General features: G+C 38.1%; 2 protein-coding genes, 1 long non-coding RNA gene and 2 other non-coding genes across 6 annotated transcripts; 1 reads left to right on the forward strand and 4 right to left on the reverse strand.

Annotated features, from left to right (window-relative positions):
* Nucleotides 1–618: 618 nt before the first annotated feature.
* Nucleotides 619–5,396, reverse strand: LOC146328125 (uncharacterized). Its single transcript, XR_014769969.1, has 6 exons — nucleotides 5,284–5,396; nucleotides 2,650–2,911; nucleotides 2,213–2,312; nucleotides 1,552–1,670; nucleotides 1,217–1,282; nucleotides 619–1,129 (listed from the first exon to the last, which is right to left on the reverse strand). It is a non-coding gene; the product is annotated as an uncharacterized LOC146328125 (long non-coding RNA).
* On the reverse strand, nucleotides 1,364–1,500 carry LOC146328126 (small nucleolar RNA SNORA15). Its single transcript, XR_014770072.1, has one exon. It is a non-coding gene; the product is annotated as a small nucleolar RNA SNORA15 (small nucleolar RNA).
* On the reverse strand, nucleotides 2,032–2,170 carry LOC146328127 (small nucleolar RNA SNORA15). The gene has a single exon (XR_014770071.1). It is a non-coding gene; the product is annotated as a small nucleolar RNA SNORA15 (small nucleolar RNA).
* Nucleotides 5,284–10,165, forward strand: psph (phosphoserine phosphatase). Of its 2 annotated transcripts, none has more exons than XM_084716982.1 (6): nucleotides 5,284–5,406; nucleotides 6,078–6,221; nucleotides 7,387–7,521; nucleotides 8,331–8,476; nucleotides 8,628–8,776; nucleotides 9,596–10,165. In XM_084716982.1, the coding sequence occupies exons 1-6, from the start codon at nucleotides 5,363–5,365 to the stop codon at nucleotides 9,704–9,706; spliced, it is 729 nt and encodes a 242-aa protein (XP_084573108.1). In that variant the 5' UTR covers nucleotides 5,284–5,362; the 3' UTR covers nucleotides 9,707–10,165. The 2 variants fall into 2 exon arrangements, with proteins under 2 accessions (XP_084573108.1, XP_084573109.1); XM_084716983.1 differs by having other exon boundaries at nucleotides 5,399–5,537.
* LOC146328129 (protein NipSnap homolog 2-like) lies at nucleotides 10,166–24,559 on the reverse strand. Its single transcript, XM_084716981.1, has 10 exons — nucleotides 24,410–24,559; nucleotides 23,027–23,166; nucleotides 22,894–22,939; nucleotides 21,862–21,956; nucleotides 19,808–19,878; nucleotides 19,569–19,709; nucleotides 16,731–16,762; nucleotides 13,358–13,452; nucleotides 12,038–12,121; nucleotides 10,166–11,229 (listed from the first exon to the last, which is right to left on the reverse strand). Exons 1-10 carry the CDS (start codon nucleotides 24,499–24,501, stop codon nucleotides 11,165–11,167), a joined length of 861 nt encoding a protein of 286 aa, XP_084573107.1. The 5' UTR covers nucleotides 24,502–24,559; the 3' UTR covers nucleotides 10,166–11,164.
* Between the last annotated feature and the right edge of the window lie 2,790 nt (nucleotides 24,560–27,349).

Here is a 27,349-nt window from a genome sequence, read left to right on the forward strand (position 1 = left end):
TGTGGATGCAAGATTTCCTATGAAAACAAATGTTAATGTTTTGTTCTAGTTCAAAATCTAGTTTGAAATTTTAAATGATCACATTTCTAAAATCAGTTGAATAATTTCAGGTTATCTAAGCGATGCCCTGCAGCAATATGTTACATCTGTTTTATCAGAACTGTGAAGCCTTGGCTCAGCAGCCACAGAGTAACTTGTGGAAATAAAATATCATTTGGCTGACCAGAATATTAAACAGTCAACCTGTGTACTTGAAATGGCATGGACTTACCTTGGTGTACTGTGTGGCTATCTGATCGTTATTATGCAGGATGTACTGTACTGAACTACTTACTGGGAAGATGATAGCACTTTAACATGTATGCTATGGATTTATTTATTAAAATGTGCATTTTATTTGAAATCCAAGTCTTGTTATTGGTTGATTGGTATCAACTTTTTGTGATGCTTTTGAATTTTAAGATATATGAATGTTTTTCTCTTTGTCCAACAACTTTAAGCTTAATGTAGAAAACTAAACTCATCGTAGACCAAGTTACAAGTTTAATACAACATGATGAAAGGAAGATTCTTAAGTCACAGGCCAGAGAGGGTGGAAATCAAAGAGACACAAATGAATTCTTAGTTTGAGCTGATTTATTTACACATGTGGACAGAGCCACGGTGCACAGAAAAACATCATAGAAAAAGTATGGGGGGAGAAAACTCAAGTCTTTTAGGCAGGTAGGTAACTAGGATAAAGTACAAGGATACAGTAGTGTAGAGGTGCATGCATTCGTTTGCATTTGGCTGCTGTGATTGCAGACCATCCCTGCTCTTTACCCTATAAAGTATCATTTACTACCTCTGTATATTAACAAACGTAAATTAACACAAGGCAACATTCTTTGTCCTTATATGGACACACTGCACCGATGAAACCCTGTGAAGCCAGAGCCCAGCCACAGTCACATGAAATGAGTCAGTCTTGAGTCCAATTAAAATGGATATGAAAAGATCAAATGCAACATCTAAAAGTTGATGTTAATAAAAAATAGATTAAATGTGATTATTTCAGGTTCATTTCAAACGATTATCCATGGGCTCGTGGTGCAAATTTTAGCACAGGACACCGCTTTCTTTTGTGGAGCTGTGGGTAGAAAAAACACAATCAGCATTTAGAGCTTAACAGATCACAGAGTGTGATAATATTTATTTTGACTCTTCCTGTTCTTACCACAAGTGAGGATGTTCACACAGTATTTCTCTCGGGTTCCAGCTTCAGAAGTAGACACTGGTTGCCCTGCAGAATTTAGCAAACATGAAAAATCAATACAAAAACCAACAAGAGTGGTGGCAGAGCATCTTTACTTTCTAAGTGCATCATTGTACTCATTCCTGTACAGCTGCATGAGGCTGAAGGAAGCGCTCATCCAGTCATAAAGCAGAAATGAGACGAGGCTTTTGCATGGTGTCTGACTGTATCCACCACAGAGCAGCTGGAACAGAATTCGGCCATGCCTCAGTGGTAGGAATAATAATTATAATACACATCAGTGTGTACAAACATACCATCCTCAGGCCGTCCTTCAGTCTGGAGGTCAGTCAGAGAAGCCTGGTTTCATTGAGCTTGTGTGTGATGATGACCAGCTGCACGACTGCACTTCTCGATGAACACGTCATCACAAATGCTGGAACAAAAAAAAAAAAACACATCCAACAGATGTGATGTGATGTGATTAATCTGTCTGCTGACATAATGTATGTTACTTAGCTGGTGTATTCTCACTCAAACTAGAGACAAGTTTCAAAAGTAGGGAGAGGGTAGTAGTGGACAACAATGCTTTTGGTCATTTATCAAGTAAATATCACACACACTGTGTTAACAGGTTCAAAAATGCAAAGATTCTGTTTTCAGTTGTGGTGGTTTTTTGGTGGATATTTGTTGTTGTATAAATAATTAATTAGTTAATATATCTAAATATGATTGTATCACCAATCAATAGTTAATAGCTGCTGCCTTGTAAGATATGATTATGCAAAGATGCACGTTTCTGTATTCACTCTGACATAACAATGAGGCACATAATAAGCACTTATCTTGTTACTGAGTCAGTGTGTGAAAACAATAATTTAGCATGGTGTCTGACTGCATTTACTATTTCAAAAGTAATACAGAATTCAGCCATGCATTCACATACATGTTAATGTTATCAAGTTAAGTATGGCTTACCTCTCCATTTATGAATCAGACCTCCACATGGAGGTCGGTGCGTTTCAGGGTGGGAGCTCCTCCATGATGAGTAAACTCAGGTCAACACCTACAATACATCCTATGCAATGATAAAAAAAAAACAGGGTTTACATCAACCTGAACATAATTACACACACACATATATATATATATAACTCTGAAAACACTGGAGTTATCTTTGAGCCTACAGTCTGGTTTTAAAGTCATAGATACTATAACATTTAGATTTAGACAGAACTGAACGATACGTTTAAATTAACTGCAGGACTATACTGTATACTGTACTCAGCCAGTCAAAATACTATTTAACTAAACGACTATTTCCAACAGACTTCCAGGTGCGATACAGGACCATGTGCGCCACATGCTTTCCACGTCCAAAGACAATCAGCCTGAATTTAGCTCGCAAACATTACCTGTGCTGAGTTTCAGCCTCACGTTTTTGTTGTCTGAGTTGAACCCTGGTTCCGTCGTACAGCAAACTTGGACGCATGAGATCGTCATTTTTAAATATAAAAAACAACTAACTCCTTTTAACCCGCTTCAGTGTGGAGTGTTAGCATCGCTGAGTTAGCTCCACTCTTCTTCTCCGTTTCCGGAATCCTCTTCTTCTTCTAGCAGTATTTTGTGCTGCTTCAAAACACGTTCAGACGCACTACTGCCACCCTCTGGACTGGACTGAAACAGAAAAAATATTTCTGCGCTTATATTGGAAAGGTGGATACACTCTTTACTTTTAGGTTGGATTTCTTTACCTAACGTCGTAAACCATCAAAAATAAACATTCATATCAGAAACACATATAAAATCACTAAAGATAGAAAATCCAGATACTTTTCCAATTACTGAAAAGACCCAAGAGATTACACAGAGACTTGTCTCTGAAAGGTAGACTTCTGCTCACTAGAGTAAAAGGTATATTTCAACCCACCAGTTTGAAGGATCCCCGCTTTCCTGCTGGTGCTTTTAGAAACATTACCCTCTTTTTATTATGCCACTGAGTTATATGCATTTTAACCACATCATGTCAGTGGGCTGTTCCATGTAGCTCCAGATGCTGTTTTTTATATTCCGTCTAGTTGATTATATAACCAAAATAAACCTGATAACATTTCCACTTTTTGTGTGTTTCTGAAACTTCATAAATAAGGCCAAGCAAATGTACAGTACCACTTCCACAATGATACAACTAATTGAAATACTGCAATATATTAACTAATTTAGAAAAAATACATAATTTATCTTCTGCGTTTAAAGCATAGACTTAATAAAGGACCACAGGATGGCTAATGCCACTATCGTTTGTCTTTTGGATGGCTCTGTATTTGAACATGACTATTTTAGAATAAGATTAAACTTTAATATTAATCTTTGATAGATTGCTTAGTTAGTTAAATTAGTTGGGCAATGCTGTGCTGAAATAAACGTAGGAAATGTGTATTCTGCAGTTGAATATACACATAGGTGTAATGCTAATTATTGCATACATGCACGCTTAAATTGTGGCTCATTATAGGTCATGTAACCACTGTTCCTGTAGTGGCAAGTTTACATACATTAGTCAACTATAACTGACCACACGATTAAATTTTAGACTGACTTTATGAATAGTTTCAGCATGTTGAGAATATTACACAGCAGTCAGTCCACATGAGGGCTTGCTCTCTCTCTCTCTCTCTCTCTTTCTGCTGCAACAGCAAGTCTGCATCAAACTTTTTTCATCAATTAAATGTCAATACGATGACTTCATGACTATGACCACCATTTCATTAGTTTTTATTGGATTTCTTTTCTTATCCTAAATACAAGGCGACCAGGGTGCCCGAGCAGTATTCAAAATCCTTACTGCCCATAGAAAACAACTGCAAAAAGATGCCAAGAAAATTGTGCTTTGTCTGATCAGGCCACACGCTTAAGTGATGATATGATCTTAAAGTGCACAAAAAAAAAACATATAATACAAATTGTGATTATTCTATTTCCACACTTTGTGAAAAAAGTGGTGTTGTGTTGTTCCAGTACAGCACTACAGTTACGAATATACTTGTAAAATAAAATTATGTCAGAATTTTGTACAGACATAAGATACAATATAAATAAATTTAACAAAGTGTAGTCCTGGAAATTTTAAAAAATCTTTTAGATTTATTAGCCTACAGACTTTTGGGGCTCCATATCCTTGCACCTTCATACCCTTATGACTTTTTGTTTATTTGTTTGTTTGTTTGTTTACAATTCTTTGTTCCAAAATAAAAAAATTTACAAGCATAATAATTTCCAAGAAAAATACAATTCAATACTGAGCGAATACAATCCAAATGAAAGTCATCATAGAAAATGAGTAAAGCAGAAATAAAGTGCATAAAATAAACTAAAACAGAACATGGTGTTACATTAGTTTCAGAGTCTATCTGGGGTTCATTCAAATGAAACAATCGACAAATATTCACACAGTAGAAGGGCTTTCCTTACTCTCATCAGTTTCAGTGGGACACAACTCATCTGAAAAGGATGTTTTTTTTTAGAAACAACCTTTGCGTAGAAAATATTTGGCAAGTATTATCAAGTTATTATAGATTTCCTGTCCTCCTTTATGAAACAAACCTTGATACTGCTAAGTCAGTGCGTACACCCTTATGAGTAAGCCAGACTTGATATCCTATTTATTTTAAAAATTGTTCAAAGGATGTGCTTCTAAGTGTAAATGTTGTTTTAATGTGTGCATGTGTGAGAAATCAGCAAATAAGTTAAGAGTCTGCTCCAACTTCTTGGCTGGAAGCCCAGACTCAGGAATCAAAAAGCCTTTACAGAATCAACTGTAAGGGGAGGACAGCATTATCTGGAGCTGAAACTTCTGCTTCAATAACAGTAAACCTACTTCAGTACAGTTATTGTAATTTAATAATAGTCTAATAACAGTTATTGTCAGTATAACTCATGAAATAAAACCATCCTAACGCACAATTCACTGTAGTTAGCATAAATGAACTGTTAGCCGACCGTTGATACAGTTATGGAGTGGAGCCAGCGGGTAGTGGGCGGTCCCTCACCGGCTTCCTCCTGATTGGTCGAGCACTCAGCGCTTCCCTTCCTCATCGGTGAGCCCATTGAGCGATCGTCTGGCTGCTAATGTTGAAGCTGCTCTTAGTGCCTTACCAACGCTGCCCTCACCGGTGAGTACCGCAGGAGAACTTGTACGTTTTTGATTTATTTTTTTTCCCGAAGACATTAGCTTGGTGTTAGAGTTTGACTCGTTTCACATGCTCGACAGTCGACCGGAGCCCGTGTAAAGTGCACCGGACAGGTAACATCCTCTCGGAACCAACGGTTACTTGTAGGTTAACGTAAAAACTCACATTTTAGTGCCAGCAGGCAGCAGCGAGCTGCTAACAGACTAAACGAGCAAGAGCAGCTCATTTGACCAAGATTCCTCGTCTTCACGTTTGTTGTGGGTCTTGCTCGCCATCCTCGCCGGGTCCTCTGCAGTGTGCCTGCCTGGGGGTGACGCAATCCGTGCAGAGGATGTCTGTGAGGGCCTATCATCATATGGTTTGTTTAGGCTGACTTTATGTAACGCATTTTTGTCTCATACCCGGTCGACCGGGCCACGTGTTTATTTGAGATGAGCTCCATCGATGCAGAAACGTTTGCACATAGGTATTTCAGTCAATGGATGTATTTGCTGCTCCACTGGATTGAAGACATTCACTGCATGCAGGGCTTAGTAAAGTTCAACAATGAAATCAGGCTGCTGCTGAGCAAAATCACACACCTCAATCCTCAAATATGTGCCACCACAGCTGTTATTTTTGTATGTTTCATAATGGCTATTTTTATATTCCAGCACAATGGCATCGCTCTCACAGACCAAGGAGCTCTTCCGGAGAGCAGAAGCTGTGTGTTTTGATGTGGACAGCACAGTTATCAAAGAAGAAGGCATAGATGAACTTGCCAAATTCTGTGGCGTGGGAGATGCAGTCACTGAAATGTAGGTGTATGAACATGTTGTCAACTAGAGCTGCACAATTAATCGAATTTTTTTTTATCAAAATCGCTATTTGACTTGATACAATTTTTAAATCACAGGAGGTTCAATATTTGCTAAAGGCAAAATGGTTATTAAAAAAACATTTAAATTAATGAATGCCGTGAGGCAGAGATGTCCTGTCCTACAAATCAAACCCCTACATCTAACTCTACAGACTTAAAAAAAAATATCTTCATTTGGTACAGATATCTGCAACAAAAAAATCACACCATAGTCATTTTGTTTTTCACCCAAAATAAGAATAATGTTGTAAAAAATATAATTACGTCTAATATCAGAAATCATATCTCAATTGCAAATCAGTCAGAATAATTGCAATTAGATATTTTTTCAAAATCGTTCAGCCCTACGCTCAGCCATCATATGAACACACATTGAAAAGTAGAGCTGCAACAATTTGTTGATTGATTGATTAGTTAACTATTTTGACTATTAGCAACTATTTGTTATTTTCAAGCAAAAACATCAAACCTTTTCTGATTTCAGCTTCTTAATCTAAGGATTTGCTGCTTTTTTGGTCATTCATAATAGTAAATGAAAAGTCTTTACATTTCAGAATATTGGTTGAAAAAAAAGAAATATTTTAAAGATCACTTAAAGCTCGTTTTAGAAATTGTGATGAGCAATCTTCAATTGTTTGGGCATTTTATTAGGGTTTCAACAGTTATTTTCCTTGTTGATTTATTGGTCGATTGTTATCTCGATTAATCAATTTATTTTTAAAATGTCAGAAAATTGTGAAACTGTCAATCATTATCTCTAAAAAGTCTTGTTTCACTCACGACCCAAAGATAATTCAGTTAACTGTTGTATAGGAGTAAAGAAACCAACAAACATTCACATTTAAGAAGCTGAAATCAGACTTTTTTTGTCCTTAAAAAAATTCTAAATTAAACAGATTAATCAATAATCAAAAACTTGGTGATTAATTTAATAGATTAATAATCATTACATTGTGGCACTTCCATATTTTATAGCCTAAATGATTAATTGATAATAAAATTAATCATTAGTTGCAACCCTACTGAAAAGCACCAGGCTATTTTGATATTATCCCTGGATTAGTTTAAATATGATGCCGTCTTTTGCTTTCTTCACTTTTCAGGACTCGCAAAGCCATGGGTGGCTCCATGACATTTAAAACGGCGCTTACTGAGCGTCTTTCCATCATCAGATGTTCCAGAGAACAAGTGAACAAACTGATAACAGACCACCCACCTCAGCTGACTCCAGGTATCAGGTGAGTACTGTGACAGTTCCACATATCAGTCACTCGGCTGACCTGGTATTTCACGCAATACAGAAATATTGGCATGAGCAGGAGATTTAATGTTACAGATAATCAGCTAAAATGACCATTTATGGTAAACAATCATCTATTAATAGGGTTACAGTCTTGTTATTTGTTGTGGCAATTTAAATTTAAAGAGTTGATTGTGGAATCAAGATTTTCTAGAGCTTGAAAACAGAACCTTAAGGGGGAGCAAAAGTCTATTTTTCTCTCAGACCACTTAGTTATATTATGCTTAAAGATTATTATGGATCTTTTGCCCAATGATGCCACAAATAATTTTTTTTATAGCTCAATGATAGTTTGTGTCTTTACAATAATTTGTGGTTTATTTGTGGAAAAAACTGTTGATTTAGGCTCCAAAATGGCCATCCAGTATATGGATTTGTAAAAAAAAAACAAAACACAATTTTACTGTGAGCGTAAATGGTGAATTTTGCTAAATTCAAGTTATCTTAGTTTTTATACCAGGCAGACATGATGCATAGTGTTGCGCTTTGCCTCTCTGTGCCCTACCTCACAGTGAGCCAAGAGCACATTTCTTATCATGTGAAGGCAGCTTAAATGGACTGACATGGCAGCCAGTTTAGTAGAAGTCTCTTAACTTCTTGATTAGGCATGAGACGTTGTCTTCAATAGTTTGATTGAGACCCATTGTTTCAGACAAGAGTTTACTATTTCCCACTATACAAAAATGTGACTGAAAACTGCAGCCATTTAATTTGAGTGCCTGTAAATGTGGATTTATCTTTCTCCAGGGAGCTTGTGGACCGTCTGCACCAGCGCAACATTAAGGTGTTTCTCATCTCAGGTGGCTTCCGCTGCATTGTTGAACATGTGGCTAGTCAGCTAAACATTCCTCTGCATCATGTCTACGCCAACCGGCTCAAGTTCTACTTCAATGGTAAGAGCCAGAGACTGACTGAGTGCGACATTCCTCTGTTTTCACAAGAGTGGAGCATTGTGTGTCTGAATCAAATCTTTTCAGTCATCAGCACTCCTGTCAGTTTGTTGTAAGGCATCATTCTACATCTCTAAATTAAATTGTTTTTCAGGAGAGTATGCTGGTTTTGATGAGACTCAGCCCACAGCTGAGAGTGGTGGAAAAGGGAAGGTCATCAGCATGCTGAAGGAACAATATGGCTTCAAGACTGTGGTGATGATTGGAGATGGAGCCACTGACCTTGAGGCGTGCCCTCCTGCTGTAAGTGTTCACATTGTGTTGTATGCTGCTTAAAACTCAATCTACCTTTTTGTACGGGAGGCAGATTAGGGTGAAAACATTCAAATATGTGTCCATACACTATTTTTTTTTTGCACTACCTTCACACACAGCAGGATATAAGATACTTGTGTGTATGGGGTGTTTTAGTTGGCCAAATTCAGGTGATCACTGCATGTTTTAGATAAAGCAAAGTACTGTAGGTGTCAAGTTGACAAAGAAATTAAATATATGAAGGTGACAAGCAAAATTAATTGTGACATGCAATAAATACGGGATATTGAACTAATCGGCCTCCCATAGGTGTTGGGTATCATTTGAATTTAAAGATTCTGGTTCTGATTCTACTTATCCATTTCCATACTAAACAGTTGTTGATTCTGAAGTTTTGATTCTTCACAGCAGAATCGTATGAAACACTAATGGATAAATGCCCAAAACACTTATCTAAGCTTATGTTACCTAGATTGTTGCAAGAGGTACACAATTTGTGCTGCTCATCTGCTGGTCTAGCAACTTATGAGCGGCTGATTAGGTTAACTGAGAATAATGCCAGTCTGATCATACAGATGCATTAGCAGACTTGAAGACATGCATGCATTCAATTTGCACGCCTAGCCTGATTGATATAAGTTAGAGGTATAATAGTATAAGATTTAATTTGAAACTAGTGTGTGAATTTGTGTAGGAATCAAAAAGAATGTTGCATGTTTTATAGGTGGTTAAATGTGTATTCTTGAAAACACAGTTGTGCATATTGGAGGGACAGAATGATTACAGTATTGTTTCTTTTGCCCTCAGAGTGCTTTCATCGGATTTGGAGGGAACGTCATCAGGCAGCAGGTTAAGGAGCGGTCTTCGTGGTATGTGACAAGTTTTGGGGAGCTGCTAAAGGAACTGGAAAAGATTTAAAGATGCTAAAAGAGTACTGTCACTAATTCTAACATTTTATATTTGCACCTAAGGGTGTACCTCTTGATGGTTTTTATCCAGTGCACAATTTTCCTTCAACTCTGATAGATTTTTATAATGAATGAAAATGTTTACACTAGTGAGACCAATTTTACCTTCATGGAGATGTCACCCTGTTGATTTTTATACTAGAATATACTAAACGAATAACCAAACACTGTCTATGTGGAGGTTAAAGAAAATGATTTTAGGTGTTTTTGCACGTTGCAAATGAACTTTTACTGTAGGTAAGCTAATACTGTACAACTCCTGCATATTATGGCAAGTGCAATGAGCAGTAGAGGTGTTTTTAATTCTGTATGGACACTATGAGCTGTAACCAGACATGTCAATGAGTGTGGTGACTTCAGTCCTGTAGAGAACATCAGCATTAAACAGAAAAACATGCTGTCAACAGAAGTTGTTTGAACTGCTTTAATCCGTCTTGTCCTTCTCTCTACACTGTCCCCTTTGAACCGAGGAACAAAAAGACAGGATAAACATGCTTCCTCTCACAATAAAATCTGATATTACAATATTCAGCAGTATGACTGCCCAACTTAGCGCCAGATTCACCCAGACACTCCATCATACATGATATTTATGCCCCTTTAAAACATGTTGGATAAAAATTGTTTTTAAAACCAGGCATGCTGTCCTAACAAGAAAAAAGTAGAAGCCATAGTTACAAACACAGCACCATGAAACATCAACATTACCATGACACAGAACCAAGGAACATCCAGAAAAAGCAACTTAAAGGAGGAGTTGGCAAAAAAAAAATGGTTGATTTACAGTAATAATAAAAAAAATCTGAGGTTTACATTTTACACCATGTCATACTTTATCATTTTCATGAATATACAGAGGCTTTCTCTCATGACACTCAGCTATACCATGGCTTACATCAAAGTGCCACTTCTCTGCACACTTCAAACATATGTATTATATGTATTAAATAAATAAAGAGCTACTGCATTGTGCAGTGAGCTTCAGCAGTACTGTTTGTCCCACACACCACACAGCTGCTCATCTTTTCAAGTAACTTTGGTTGGTTCTAAACTGAGAGATGAGCTCTCTTCATGGACCAGTTTTAATGTGGCACAAGACGTTGACCATAAGGACCATCAGGAGGTTTAATTTGGCCAAATTTACTCATCGTGCTCCAGAGTCATACAAAAGGAGTGTGTCGACAGGGGCTTTAAGTGGCTTGGAGTGTTTTAATTTTAGATACGTGATTCAGTAGACAGTTACCTCCTTTGTCTCAGTAACATCTTGAAGTAATAAAGTAAAGACAAGAACAGAGAAGGGATGATATTTGGCAGCACTGACATGATAGTTGTAACAGTGATGCTCTGGGTGGATGTAACATTCAAAAGGGTGCCACACTTGATTTCAGCTTCCAGCTTGCGTCTCACTTCACTGCAGAGGGGAAGCCTTTGTCGGGATCATGATCCTGGAATCCATATGTTGAATGAGAGGAACTGGAGAAAAAGGTGAAATGAGAAAGATTAGTGGGTCCTCGCAGTTTAAAGTCCTTTTGATATTGATCAGGTTCAGCAAGCTCTAAAAAGTGACTACTGCTCAATATGCTGTTACTCAAGACAAGTTTTTACACACCTTTGAGTTTAGGCTTTGCTCAAACTGCAAGAAAATCAGATTTGTTTCTCAACTTAGATCTTTAAGACTGACTATCCACACTGTTATTTGCAGGTGATCAGATTGGATTTGTAACCTAACGAGACTATCTGCATGAGTTGCTGTGGCATCCAGATATATATCAATACGTTTGTATGCTGGTGACGTGGCTTTCCAAAGTGGAAGCATGAGAATTGTTGATCTTTAGTTTTGCCCTCCAAACAATCACGATGCAGAACTCCATACAGACATGCAGAGAAGCTCAGACACCGAGGAGGAGGAGGAGGAGGAGGAGGCTGGTTTACATTGATGCACTTCAGTCACTCTGGATTTGACATCTGTTGTGTGTCGTGTTGTCAGTGATGAAAGAGACACTTTGAAAATCAGATTTGAGTGGCCAGATGGTCTGCACTGAGACTCAGCTGTAGAAATCCGACTGGAATTGCATTTCAAACCACTTTCAAATATGGTTGCGTCCAATTTGCAAAAAAAATTGCATTTCCTATGTTTTCTAACTGTCCAGACTTTCTAAAATCAAAGTATATATACTAAAAAACAGTTATGGACTGGCAGTCTGAACAAGGCTTCTGTTCATCCCCACTGTGTATTCAGAAGAGGACTTTTTTTGTTTGTTTGTTTGTTTTTTTTGCTCACCTGTGTAATACACCACCTCATCCCAGCCATCCTGCTGCCAGGCACCGTTCCTCGTGTCTTCTCTGGACTGAAGGTCTTTGTAAGCTGCAGTCAACAAATCAAACACATTATTGCCGTGGTATTAATAAATTACAGTCACTGCACTAAAGCTGGTATTTGGTTTGCATGATTTAAGGCTGCAAATAGGCCTGTCATGATAACTACTGTTGTCCCGTTGTCCCAGAAAAATAAACACAGCTGCTTATTCTGTCATAAAGTTAAACTTAAACTTAAATAAAGTTGTTCCATTGAACATTATAGCAAACACAAGTAGACATGGAGCAACATGAGCAATCATTTGGAGTCATGTTTGTGACTTTCAGCTCTGTTTTGGTCTCCAGCAACTCCTTTGGGAAAAATCTCTCTCTTTACCTGCTAAATGCTCCACAATGTTCAACAGGTAGCTGCTAACTTTGTCCTTTGTCAGTTTGTCAGAGCTTTCTCATAACAGATAGAGATGCAGCTATTTTGACAATGATCATCAATCATTTCAGTAATTTTTCAAGCAAAAATGTCCAACATTTGCTGCTTTCAGCTCCTTAAATGTACCGATCTGTTGCTTTTCTTTGTCATTTGTGATAGTAAACAGAGTCTTTGGGATTTTAGAATTTTTAGTCGGACAAAAGAAGCAATTTGAAGACCTTTGGTCACTTAAGGCTCTAGGACATGGTGATGAGACTTTTTGGATGATTAATTGTTAAGAATAATCAGCAGATTAATTGATAATGAAAATAACTGTTAGTATAAGCCCTTGTAATAGCTGTCTGCTGCTGCTGGAAACACAAATGGGAGCAGTGAGACTGAACCAAAACAAAGTTATGAGCCAGAAAATCCTAACAATGAGCTGAAAGAGCTACAACGCTTCAAAGATGGGTGATAATTACACGTGAATTCTTCACTACAAGTGACCCAGTTCAAATTACACACAGTCATTTGGTCCATTGTTTGGTTAAGATATCAATTAGTGCAGCTTTAAGTTGATATAACTGCAGAAAACGAAGTGAAAAATGCCATCAAAATTTCCCAAAGCTCAAGGCAACAATTTCAAATAGCTTTTGTCCAAACAGCCGTCCAAAACTCAAGCATATTTACAACAATACAGGACAAAGAAAAGCAACAAAATGTTAGAATCAGGAAGCAGCTAATTCTTGGCATTTCTGCTTCATAACTGACTGAAACAATCGATTATCAACAATAGAACAACTAATGAGTTCAGCACTTGGCATGATTATCGACACTTGTTGACACAATATTTCGTATAAAGCTGGTATTTGACCGTACCCCAGAGGTGATGAACCATATAGAGGTTGCCGATCTGTGAGAAAAACCCTCCCACAGCTTCTCTGTTGTGCTGGCGGTATCTGATGGCCCTGGCCCTGCACACAAGAACAACTTCAGTCACAAAGCCAGCCAAAAAATACCAAGGCCTTCATCTGACATAACAAGAGCCGGCCTGCACACATACACATACACACGATATTTGACCAGTCTTCAAACGACGACTCCAACATCATCTTTGAATTTATCCTGGACTGTTTTTAATTTACACAATTGGATTTAGTCTTCCATAGCTGTGATTATCCATTGCAACATCACGTTCCAACCATAAGATGTGACGCCATTTCTTACTGTATACATGTTTATGAATCGTAACACAGGCCAAGTCCATGTGAGATGAGTGGACTGGTGTGAGGGGAATGTTTTAGATCCATCATGTTTTCCCCCAAAGCAAACATGCACTTACTCAAATCATAATCACTGTCTGGATAAAGAGCTTCAGTTCTTCATGTTGTTGTAACTTGAAGAGGATGTTTAAGCCCCAACTACACAAATTGTATTGAAATTGCCTTCAATTGCTTTGCTGGCGTAATCTGCATGACTATAGAGGTTTGTGCAAATAAAGGCTGGTTAAAGTAAGCATAGAAGAACACATTAGAAAAGAAATAGCTTTAGGGAAAAAATGACCTTGTCCTAGCATGATCTCTTCATCAAAAGTGATGTTTTGTTCCGTATGATTATTTAAATCATGTCTGCTTTATTGGGAAGAAAGGAAATGTGGAGCCTCAAAGCAGAAAAGCCTGGATGATATTCAAGTGTTTTAAGTTGTATTTACATATAAAATCACGCACATGACAGTTAGGAATGACCACAAATGCTTTAACTGGAAAAGGATACATAAGAGTCGACAGTCACTACGTTTACATGCACACTAATTTTCCACTATTATTCAGAATATGACAATATTCTGAATTTGATACAGGTCATGTAAACAGCATATTCCACTCAGATATTCTGGATTAGGCCATATTCCAAATGTAGCATTTTCTAACTAAGATGCGGGATAAACCTATATTATTTGGGTTTGATGGGCATTCTTCAGACATGTATCCAGCGCATTCAGAATTTGTGTTTTAATTGGGGTTTTTACCACAGTTTTTAATATTTCCTGTTTGTTTACAGTAAGCTTTGTGTGTTGTAAACTAACTGGCCAACATGTCTGTGAATATTCTCAGTCATTCAGGTCATGGTATTCATATCAAGGTTTGTAGTAGGCAACTGGACTTGATGGAGTTGTTGAAGACGTATCGCCTCTCATCCAAGAGGCTTCTTCAGTTCTGTCTGACTGGTTTGGGAGTGCAGGTATTAAACCTAATGGGGTCGTTAACACCTAGGAGAGCATGTGACCCGTGTGCCCGCCCTTCCATCGTGTGACCCCTGAGTTTCACCTGGAGGGAGGTGTGAATGGGAGTCGTTAAGGTCCCTGCTATCATGTGACTTGTTGGAGTCACAGGATTTCAGGTGGGTATCCAACTGCCTGTGAAGTGATCTTAAGACTGCATTGTAAGTGGCAGATACACAGTTCACACCTCAGGGGTGAAACTCAGGGGTCACACAATGGAGGGGCGGGCACACGAGTCACATTCTCTTCAAGAACTCTATCAAGTCCAGTTACCGACTACAAACCATGATATGAATAACTGGCCAACAGTTTGCAAGACTGGAGCAGAGATGCATGTGCAAAAGAAAAGTCCACATTTCTGGTGGGAAGGAGAAACACACCTACTTTTAAACATTATGAAAGCATTTAGTTTTTAGAAACGCTGTGGATACAGTATGTATAATAGTATGAGCTGTAAGACCTGACATAATTATTAGGGCTGCCCTGAAAAGCCCTTTTTGGGCTCGTAGCTCCGGCTAAGTTCTGCAGCCGTGGCACAAAAGACAATGGCAGCAGCAGAGGAAAACAAATCACAGTGCGTGTGCCTCCTCTCTGACCCAGTGGTTGTCTCGTTGTTGCTAATATTGCTGGTGTTTTGTCAGTTTGCATCCAGCTTGCCTTGGAGCTGCTGTCTCTCTCTCTGTAAAAGAGGAAGTAGTCCGAGAGACGAGAGAAAGAGAGACATGCGCACAGCATGGGAACCCACCAGAAGAAGCAGCAACTTCAGCACGAGCTTGACACAGACAGGCAAAACATCAGCAGCGAGAGCACAGCAGTGGCAGTGAATTTTGCTGTTCCAATACCATGGTAACAAACAAAACATTCAGTACAGCCCTTGTCATTAAATTAATTGACATATGCACGGTTGCATGTAAATGGGAATATTAGTGAAGTATTAATTTTCATTAGCCATGTAAACTTAGAAATATTGGGTCTCATACCTGAACTGTTTGCATAGACAGAGTTTATTTTTAATTGTGCATATAAGCAACGTTTATGGCAGCAGTTCTTTAGCATTTCCCATTTGTTCTTAGGTAAGATAAAAATTTACGAGTGCCCCAGACCACACGTAAGCCAGTGCACACAAAAGCCAACTCACGTTTTGTGATGTGAAATATTAATAATGATGAAGAAAAAGTAATTTATTTTATGAAGAAAAAAGTTACACAACAATCTATTCATTTAATAATATAAAATGTTTTTACTTAAAGATGATTTTAAGTTACTGAGACAGATTTATCAAAATCTATGTGCCGTTCAGGAGCCTCAGCAGCTGCAACCTTAAGAGAGAAACCTCTCCGATGATGCTCCACTCATCCATGTCTGTTTTTTTTTCTCATTTTCGTTTTATTGTTTTGCTGAAGAAGAAATAAAAGAGAAAAATAACAAAACATTCATGCATGAGGTCCATTGTCTTTTTTTTGGAGCAAAGGGGGAAAAACTGGAATATTTTCTGCATGTAAACATAGTCAACAGAACAACTACCACAGATATCTCAGTGGAGTATCACTGACAACGTTGCCAAACAAGTTGAGATGTAGATATATAACCCACAAAACCAGTCAGACAAATACAAAGAGAAACAGAAATCTACTATAAGCAGTCAAAGAAAAAAAGGCCATGGAAAACTAAGGTGTGGGCAGAAAGCTTAGGTCTTTGTTTAAATCAATCAACTGCATTGCAGATAGATGTTGACCTGTTGAATTGATCTTTGCAGGCTCATTATACTGAACTCTTATGTACACACATTTGTAGTGTACATTATATTCTTTTTTTAAATTGAATCTTGGCTTGAGAGCATGACAGTACCACTTCAGAATAGTGCGTCTCTGTGGAACAGCTCTTATTAATGACAGTGTGATGAGGAAGGTCTCATGTAGTGCAACCGCTCTGTAACTACAGTTCAGTGAATCAAATGAATCCAGGCTGCCTTACCAGTAATTACCCCACTCGATCATGGTTCCTGGCTGCAAAGAAAGAGAACACAGAATTCTTTATTAAAATAAAACATATATAAAGCAGAACTTTTAAAACTACAGAATGATAATCATACTTTCGTCTCCTGTCCAGACTAAACACATTAACACAAATAAATGGTCAAGACGTAACACAGGTATTTTGTCATTGTGAAGATAAGCTGGAATAACAGCTACACCCGAAGGCTTCTTCAATCATTCTGTGGAGCTTAAGACAACAAACGCCCCGCTGTTCCTACGATGTTATCTCAGTCTGTGATGAGGGATAATCGCTTGCATTCATCACGTGTCACAGGAAGCGCTGATCGAGAGACAATTTTTCCTGTCAGATTAGAAAAAAAACAACTTAATCTGCAAGAGCTGGAGTGATTGAGCATACCATTGATCCCGGCTAAAATCCTCTGCAGCCAGATTGCCAGTTTGATCTATGAGTCCATAAGTAGAAATGTGGGGGAAAATAGAACAAATGCTGATGGTTTAAGCACCGCCCCCCTCCTTAATACTGTAGACACGGGGTCACTGCATGTCTCACAGTAGTTTTGTGAAGACAGAGGTAATTTTGAGGTCACACAAGTGAAGCATGTGACTGGGAGATCATTACTTTAAATGGGAAAACGTGAGCTAGGAAAATTGAAAGAGTAACGCTGCCCCTTTTTGCAACAACTGCTGCAGACTTACAGCCCTGAAGCCTCAGCTGCTGCATGTGAAGCTGCTCACAAGGTAATAAAATATAATGCATGTAATTGTACTGGGTGTGTGCTCCTTGTGGTGTACAAAATGTTTGAAAACAACTTTATCTGGCCAGAACAATTACAAAACATGCAAGTTATTACTAGTTCTGTCATTTACATCATTGGAGTTGTGTGCCTTTGCCAACCAGCCAAGCTGCAGTTTATATCCATGTCTGTCCAGACTCATAAAGTAGAAGTAGTTAAGAAAGAATTTAATAAAGGCTATTAAGTGTATTTTTTGAAAAAAATTAAAATTATCACTGTATTGACATTTGTGATTCCAATGAATAATTTGCAGTGAGAAACATGCTGTCTTCATTAAGACACTATTTTTCATAGAGGAGGACAAAGGACTGATAGCAAACTGAACATCATGATGCCTGAGTGAAGCTGACCTTTGACCTATTGGATATAAAATGCCAACATGTCATCATTTTATCTTATTAGAGATTTGTGAGAAATCTTGTCATAATTAGTGTGTGAATTTTTGAGTTATGGCCAAAAGCATGTATTGTGAAGTCAGTGACTTTTCACCATCAAATTGTAATCAGTTCATCCTTGAGTTCATCCCAAGTGGACTTCTAAGTTAAGTTTGGACAAATTCTGTCAAGGCGTTTTTGAGATATTGCTTTCACAAGAACATGATGGACAAAAAGCTGTGGCTCAGTGGTGGAACGGGGTCGTCCAGAACGGAACCCCGGCTTCCTTGACTCTGCATGTCAGTATCCTTGGGCAAGATACTGAACCCCAAATTGGCCCCAACTCATTGCGTGAGTGTGTGTGGAGGGTTAGTTTCCAAGTAGCGGAGGCACTTTGCATGGCAGCCTTTAGTGTATGAATGTGTGCGAGAATGTGACAAGTGTTGCAAAGTGCTTGGAGTTTTCAGAAGACTAGAAAAGCGCTATATAAATGCAGTCCATTTACAACCTGAAAACATCATGCCATGGCTATCCTGGAGGTATAAAGAGTTGCTTGTACAAAAACAGACAAGTTATGGTCAAAGTTATTGTCAAAAGTTATCGATGACAACCGGTATTCTTTTTTTTTGGTGTCACCTTGGCCAATGTTTCAAGCGAGCTGAGCCAGTTCTGAACAGCAGAGTGAAAACACTGCACACCACTAATTGGTCAGAGAGAAATGTCACTGGAATTTTTTTATTCACTTGACCCAGACTTTGAAAAATGTCAGCCCCCTAAACCAGCCATGGTCAGTGGACTAAGTACAGACCTTCCTCTGTTTGGCTGCTGATGAAAGGACCTCAAAAGGATGTCCTGCATTGTTCCTGTGTGTGTGGTGCATTTAAGATGATGTCACATGGGGCGTCAGAATTAATCAAATTATCGAAATCCCAATATGACCCAGTACAATATCCAAATCACAGGAGCTGGCACTTTTTGATAAAAGAAAACTGTACAATAAACCAGTATTATAATGAAGAACTGTAGTGCTGCAGACATGCACTGGCCTACAAATCTTCTTCTACATATTGCAATCACAATACTGGTTAAAATACTCACAATATGATATATATATATTTTTTTTACCATACTGTCCAGCCCTAATCTAACACCGTTTTCACCCCGCATCGTTATATTACTCAGCTAAAGCACCCTGCCTATATTGAGGGGGTATTAAAGAGCTGAGTTGAGAGTTGAGTCGTAGCGAGCAGTGCAAGCACAGCAATATGTGCTTCTTTTCTCAAGACCACACAATATACAGATTTTTTGCTTAAAAAACACGACTGTTTTTTTCTGTCTACTCTGAATACCTACTGTATTGAATGTCTGTGTTTTGGGGCAGTTTGAGGGATGTTGTAAGATGCAGAAACTGTAAATCCCTTTTAGGCATTTTTCAATGATTTTGGGTTATTTAAACAAAACCCAACTGACTTGATTTAAAAAGAAAGAGCGATTAATTCAATATAAGCTGTTACACCCATTCGAGTGTAATAAATGTTTGGATTGTTGGTAACAGCGCTCATTATGTTTGGCTATGAGAAGAGGTATGGGCCACGTCAGAAATCATGGGCAGGGCTGGCTACTAATGACGAGATGAACTCTGCTCACCCTGAGCTGGTAGGACCTGAGCTCATAGATGTTGGGGCCCTCTCGGGGGACGGGCTCGTTCCAGAAGCTGAACTCCAGCAGGAGCTGGTTTCTGCGAGACATCAGCATCTTACCCCGCTCCTTCCTGTACGCCGTGAAATCCTGCCAACACAGACAGACATCAATCAATAAGCTTTATGTTGGCTGATGGCTGATACTCTGTTATTAGTGCACACCGCGGTGATACAAACAAGACTTACCTGGTTCTGCCTGAGCTTGTTCATCACCTCTGTTAGAGCTGGATATCCACCTCTGTAACGCCACAGATGAACTGGGAGAAAGGAGAAAAAATATATAATGGAGGCAAAAATCACATAAACTACAGACAGGTAAACTGATGCAAAGCGGGATTTTATGATTAAAAAAACATTTCTATAGAATTCTTCTCCCTTCATGAGAGGGTTGGATCTGAACTATACATGTCCTTGTGAAAATGCATTACTCAGGTCATCTGGGACAGGTTTACTCAGTGTTCCCAAGATCAAAACCAAGGTGAACCAGCTATTCGTTTCCATGTAACAAGAGTCCTGAATACCTGTGGCCTGCCAAAATTGTTTGCTCATTTAAATCAGAGCTTAAACCATTATAGTTTACTGTAGATACATTACTATCTTTAACTATTTATCTGCTTGCTTTTGCTTTCCATTGTCTTCAAACGTAATTTTAATATTTTCTTGATGTCACATATTTATTGTATTTCTATGTCCCTGTAAAGCACTTTGAATTTATCACAGTAAACTTTATTGTCCCTGAGGTGAAACTGGACTTCAGCACGGTGCCTTGTCTTCTTTTTTCCAATAGATTTTAAGAAATGGATATATTATAGGGCTGCACGATGTTGGAAAAAACTGACATTGCGATATTTTTTAACCCTGCGATATATATTGCGATATGAAAAAATACAGGAATTTTCACCAGATGACTTGAATAGCACTTTATGTTACTGCTGACATCTTGTGGACAATTAACCTGCACTGATCTTGCGACTCCCTCCATATGCAGGGGAGTGGTCTGCTTTTGCAAACTGATTAAGAACGATTGTGATTGGTGGATCGCTGCACGCAGTGTGTGTCAGGTTCCCTTAAACTAGATGATTTCGTTTGCCTCCTACATTGCAGGACCTGCGATGTGACTATTGCGCACACATACATTGCGATGACGATGTTCAAACGATATATTGTGCAGCTCTAATATATTATGTCCTGATAACTGAAGATCATTAGCTGGGAAGACAGCGCAACAACACAAGAACGGTGCATTATATTAGGGCAAATATTTAATGACACTAATCACTAAGCAAATAATAAAGTATTACACTGCGCTACTTGACAAATTAAGGTAACAGTTAATGCAGGATTATGCAGCTGTGGAGAATAAGACATACCAACCCTGGAAAACAGTGACTGTAGCACTATAGGTTCTCTAGGTTTTTAAAAAAAACTTAACAAGATACATGCATACCATTATGTCTGGCCAATATATTGATAAGATATTGTTACATCCTGATAAGTGTTTGTCTTTTCCTGGTTTTAAAGGCTGCATTACAGTAAAGGGACGATTTTCTGAACTCTTCTAACTGTTCCATTATTTGCCTTTACCATCTTAGTTATCATATGGACAGTACTGGTGATTATTATCACAAATCTCAATGCATTAATATTTTGTGAATTCACCAGTAGTCCAATAGTTAATACTGTCACAATATCAGTGTCTTTGGTCAAAAATATTGTGATATTTGATTTTGTCCATATTGTCCAGTCCTATCTGTTGGGTATTTTAATTTACAACAGTGCATCATAATTTCTAAGACCACCATATGTTTGTACTATCTGAGATTTTACAGTATGTTATTTTAGAAAAAATATGTAAATCAAGATTTATGTAAGATTTGAAGAGCAGATTCAAGATTTTAAAACAGTTTCCACATACAGTCAAATCCTGTTTATAACAGAAATCAAAACTAAAATCATGACACTAACAAAATAGGCTATTATCCATATATTTGATTTCTTGACCTTTTTGTATTTTGTTTGTTTCACCTTTCTGTTTGCGTGTTGTCAGGTTGTTATTCCTGTTCTTGATCACAACATGGACTGATTTTAACATTTTACACTGGTGATATAAAAGGTATACAGTATGCTGTCCTGAAGTGTGGACATGCAGTGAAACAAGCCTGCTGAGTTGCACACTGTGCAGACCATGGTGGTCAGATATGCTACACTGCAGATGTCTGTGTTGATATTAGTAATCCTACCAGCCTGGTCTTGTTCTCCATACCAGGTATTCCAGGTGCCCACCAGCTCACAGGGGTAGTACTTATCAGCATGGATGGAGGGCAAAACATCCTCACTGTGATGAATGAAATAAATAAACTCAAATACAGTATAATCACAGGTGCATTTGTTACATTCAAGTCTACTAAAGACAAAATTCTTATGACGCACCGATCAAACGGCCAATGACTGGAATCATCAGCAACATGACCAATGACTGTCTGGTCAGTGTCACATAAACTTGAGTCAGCGTTGGTTAAATTTACACGTATGCTATGTACAATAATTCACGTTATGCGCACAGCAATGCAGACAGTAGCGTCACAGTCATGTTCAATAGTGCTGGTCACAGCTATAAATGCACACCGTACAAAATCGTCAGGTTTAAGGGGAGCAATGAGCAAGAGAATGTAAGAGAAGACAGGAAGAGAGAAGAGGGGAGAAGAAAAGTTGGAAAAAGGAAAAGGAGGAGAGGGAGAGAAAAGAGGACAAGGTCTGGCAGTAACATGAAGCACTTTTGGAGAATATGTAAAAGTTATTTAATAGCAAAAGTTATTATAAAGATATAATTTAATTTTCAGTTATAGAAAAGTTACAAAATTGTTTGTGTATGCTGCCAATTATAGTTTTTAAAAAGAAAGAAAATCAGAACTGGCCAAGAAAACTGCAATCGGTACATCTTTACAAAATTCACTTTCAAATAAAAAAAGTACAAATGACAATCACATGTTTTCTTGTCACATGTCTTCTCTCTAACATTGCATGTACAAAATTAGTCCCTAACTACAAGAACGTGGCCTCCAGTCATCTTAGCTATGAGCAAAGTCTGTTTGTGAGGGTCTGAAGTCGTGCCAGGTCATCAATCACCTCACAGGAATAGACCACGCAGAATTATTCATGGCACTACAGTGAGCGAGGTGGTCCCAGCCTCATATTACTACTACTACAGTTATAACTTTCTTTACTCAGTTAATAACTGTGCAGATTAGACAATAACATGAAATAACACTCACCAGAGTTTGTTGTATGCATCCAGGCACTCTGGCTTGACATTATGGACTGGAAAGAGAGACAGAAACTTAAAAATAATGTCATCTTTACTTTAGGATAAATGGTTTATGGATTATGATTCTGAAGTCGACTTACACTGGATTTTGTACAGGTTACTCTCCTCATTTTTGGTCAGTAGGTTTGAGTGTGCATCTTTCCTGGGATCCACTTTCCTGACAAACAGTGACTTAAACCAGCTGTCCTCTCTGTTTCTGCTGCTTGACGTCGCAAACGCCCTGCAAACACACGAGTCACGATGAACAACAACAGGACGGAGGAGAAATTAGCATTATGTCATGACGAGGATATCTCTGGATAACACTGGCTTCCTAATCTCCTGTCTCGATACCTGATTAGATATGTACTCACATAATCTTCATATGAGCTGACATCGATAGAATATAGAATAATAGAATATATAATAAAATGCGACAATTACAATTGCTGTAAATTCAACTGTCGACTCTCTTCCTTGTTTATATTATATGTTGTTCCTATTCGTTACATATCCTCTTATTCATTTTGTTCCAATGTCTAATATTTCCTCTTAATTAAATGGAAACTATATTTTATATTTCCTTTATTATATTGCTATTGCTTATATTGCAGATGCTTCTTTGTTTTTTTTTTGTATCTCCTTTTGCTGCTGTAACACTGCAAATTTCCCTGTTGTGGGACTAATACAGGATTATTTTATTTAATCCTGTCATTCAATAAGTTGCTTGGTCCAAAAAAAAAAATGTCAGAAAATGTTAAAAATTGTTGATCTGTGTTTCCTAAAGCCCAAGGTGACGTCCTCAAATGTAATCCAAAGATATTCAGTTTAATGGCTAAGGAAACCAAAATATAAATAAGAATTTGGACAGTTAATAATAATAATGATTCATTGATTATTAAAATAGTTGGTAATTAATCTAATAGTTGACCAATCATTGCATAAGTAATAAAATAACACTTAATTTTACATTTGCAGCTGTTATTCTAAGGCAACATTGTACAAGGCAGGCTGCTCTTGACATGTAAGCCCTGCATATGGTACCCATTGTGATAATAATGTATGTGATGCATTACAATTCAGCAGGTCACAGTATCTAACAGTGCATGGCTTACTAATCAGAAATATGTTATCTGTAAGACATAAGCACATACAACCCATTTTACACTAAACCACCAAATTGACCTTGAACATTTTAGATGCTTAGTAACAAAAGATGACAGAAACTTGTGTTATTTCACCTTCATCAGCAGTTACACGCAGCTTTGATCTTAAATATCCCGGAATAAACATTTTAAAAGGTGTAGTTTTCATATAAGTTGAGGCTGAAGGCCACTGAGGACTGGCTAACAGTTGACGGGCTAGCTTGCCCAGGCTCATCGTAGCCACTACAGACACGTACTGAAATAACTTAACGCTACAAAACAGCCACCTGAAACACTGCACACATGACTACTGTACGTCCACACAGATGACTGTCCCACCTGGTCCACACGACGAGCTGTCCGGCGGACTGGGCCCTGCTTTTAGCCCGACCCAGGCCACCGCTGACTCTGTGAAGGACTCCAGTCGCCATCTTCCACTGAGCTCATGCGAACAGGGCGACTGCTGTTACCGCGCCTGACCAGCAGGTGGCAGCACTCACATCTGAAGAGGAGGTCGCAGTCACCTACGGACCACCGATTAAGAACATACAAGGGGAGGGGGGGCACGGAGGACACACAGGGCTGGTGAGACAATATTTACAACTTTATATGTACAAAACCAGGTCAACTGGACATGTTTTAAGTGACATTTTACTTAGAAAATAATTCAATGGACAGAAATACTCGCTTTATAATAAAACAGTTTATTTATTATATTATTTTTTTTTTTTGGCAAGAGAAAGCCACCTGAATTCTATTAACCTATGTTACAATACAAGCTGACAGAAAAAAGAAAGAAAGAAAAGGAACAAAGACCCGAACCTTTTTATCCCTTTTTATTATTTTTTCCCCCACATCCTTTGTATTATTTTGCTTTCACAGAATGTCAGTGCTTCATGAACAAACCGTGTACTGATTTTTTGTGATCTAATTTTTTATTCATTCAAAATAAGAAAAGACAATACACAATGATAAGTATAACAAGGCACAGCAATTAATAGAAAAAAAAACAATAGGGCAAAATGACGACAGGACAAAAAATGAAAAAAGAAGGGGGAGAAGAGAAAGAGAGAAAAGAGAGGGGGAAAACAAAGAAGAGAAACCCTCGCTCTCGTCCCCGAGCCCAGGACACCCGGGGACCAAATACTGTAAACCAGGTTAGATGGCTGGATCCGCTCCTTTAATTCCTTAAAATATTCACAGACCAATCTTGGACTCTTTGACTCCAATCACATGAGCAGTGGGCAAATCCAAGTTAATTATATCAAGAACTGTGAGAATTCAGTTGCTCACTGAGAGCTTATGAGCCATGTACTGTATATGCCATGTTTTTTTTTTAATCTCATAACTAGGGCTGCAGCTAACAATTATTTTTATTGTTGATTAGTCTGTTGATAACTTAATCAAGATTATCTTTATCAGAAAAAGGTGATGTTGATCATTGTTTCCCAAGGCCCAAGAAGGTGTCCTCAAATGCCTTGTTTTGTCCTCCACTCAAAAATAATGTACTGTCATAAAAGAGCAAAATATTCTCATTTAAGAGGCTGGAATCAAAGAATTTTGACCTTTTTTCTTGAAAAGAATCCTCAACCCAATTATCAAAATAGTTGTGAATCATTTGATATTTGATCAGTAACTGATTATTTGATTAACTGTTGTAGCTCTAGTCATAACTGAATTCCCTGGCACTTAATTTTGTTCTCTGGTTCCTTAATGGTTCCTTTTGTGTTACTGCTGCTGTAAATAAACTTTGAAAACAAAAAATCAAAAAACAAAACAGCGTTTTGATGAGATATTACCTAAATACTTTGCAAATAAAATAATAAGTGTAATATTTTGGATATGTGCAAGATACATAAAAAAAAATAACAAAGGTTGGTCACAGAGAGAGGAATGTAATTCTCACTTTTTCACAGCAGACATTTTGACTTGTTGAAGTCAGAGAAGCACAGGCGATGTTGTGCATCAATATCCTGGTTATGATTTGCACATCATCATCATGACCTGTTTTCAGAAATCTGGATAAGCCCTTATCCTGGTTTTGAGAAACCAGGATCTGCTACCTGGATTACTCCGGAACAAACAAGGATAGTGTTGCATGTAAACACCTTATCCTGGTTTATGAACCATCTGAGATGTTGAGAAATCAAGACACATCTGCAGGCAGACGATCAGAAACCTGGATACTCTTCTGATCACATACACCGGGATATGAATAATCAGGTTTTCATGTTCCATGTAAACACCATATCGAATATAATCAAAACCAGAGTAAGACTTAGAATACTAGTGCGTGTCACTCAGTGAGCCAGCATGCAATACCAGGTCCCTGAAACTGAAACAGCTGAATGGAATTAAGTCCTAATTAATTTCATTAGGCTTATTTACATCTGTGCTTCGCCTACTGTAACATATTAAAATATCCTCTGTGAAAAAGGCCGTCGCAGTCTGAAAGAAGAATGTCACCACATCCTAGAATCTCACATCATTTCCTGTATTTTGTTTCAGAGGTATAAGTGTCTGCATCATAACAAAAGGCTTTTGTTGTGGTGTCTAATCTTGTAAATCAAAACTTTTTTAAAAATTATATTAAGATTTAGAGTGAACAGAAGTGCGGGATTGCTTACAGCGCAGTTGAATAAAATACAGACATCCTCGTACTGAGTTTCTCTGATAAGAAGATTTCCAAATCATTAAGAATTCCTCCACATGTGGACAGTTAATCAACCTTGCAGTGACTACATTGTTGTCTGACATCAAGACAGTATTCAGAGTCCATTTAATTACAAGGCATCTGTGTTTAATAGTGAAAGAAACTTCTTTCATGTCATTGGTGAAGAAGAAGAAAAAAAGTTTTACCGCTGACTTCTTTTTCACAGATGTTTTAATGTGTCACAGTAGGGAAAACACAGGTGCAATTAATAAAATGATGGCTCTGTTTTATTTAAGTAATTCATAAAACCATGCCAGTGAGCCAGCACAGTACCAGCAGCAGCCCTGGAGCGAGAACACCTAACTGTTTGCAGCCTTTATTAAGCTTATTAATGACACCTGTGCTTTTTCCTGCTATGTCATGTCCGAATGTCTGTAGTGATAAAGACCCATTGTTACTCATTCCAGACACCGTTGCCTTCAGTGTATGCCTGAAGTGCATCATGTCCAACAGTAAAATTATCCTCAGACATCCCTAAAAAGATCCGGGTGTCTGGCAGATATGGTGGGCCTGAGGATGAAGACGAGAGTGAATCTCTCCCTTCTGTGGGCCTTAATACAAAATAC

This window comes from Lutjanus erythropterus, chromosome 4 (genome assembly GCF_056507025.1).
Source record: "Lutjanus erythropterus isolate fLutEry1 chromosome 4, fLutEry1.hap2, whole genome shotgun sequence".
NCBI lineage: Eukaryota > Metazoa > Chordata > Actinopteri > Lutjaniformes > Lutjanidae > Lutjanus > Lutjanus erythropterus.

Bases quoted from the DNA above. Each gene is read 5' to 3' on its own strand.
- psph (XM_084716982.1), top strand. From the start codon at position 5,363: ATGTTGAAGCTGCTCTTAGTGCCTTACCAACGCTGCCCTCACCG. The intron at 5,407-6,077 runs GTGAGTACCGCA...TTTATATTCCAG, and splicing joins TACCAACGCTGCCCTCACCG to CACAATGGCATCGCTCTCAC. The intron at 7,522-8,330 runs GTGAGTACTGTG...ATCTTTCTCCAG, and splicing joins CAGCTGACTCCAGGTATCAG to GGAGCTTGTGGACCGTCTGC.
- LOC146328129 (XM_084716981.1), bottom strand. From the start codon at position 24,501: ATGGCGACTGGAGTCCTTCACAGAGTCAGCGGTGGCCTGGGTCGGGCT. The intron at 22,940-23,026 runs GTAAGTCGACTT...CTCTCTTTCCAG, and splicing joins TAACCTGTACAAAATCCAGT to TCCATAATGTCAAGCCAGAG. The intron at 21,957-22,893 runs GTGAGTGTTATT...CATTCATCACAG, and splicing joins GATGCATACAACAAACTCTG to TGAGGATGTTTTGCCCTCCA.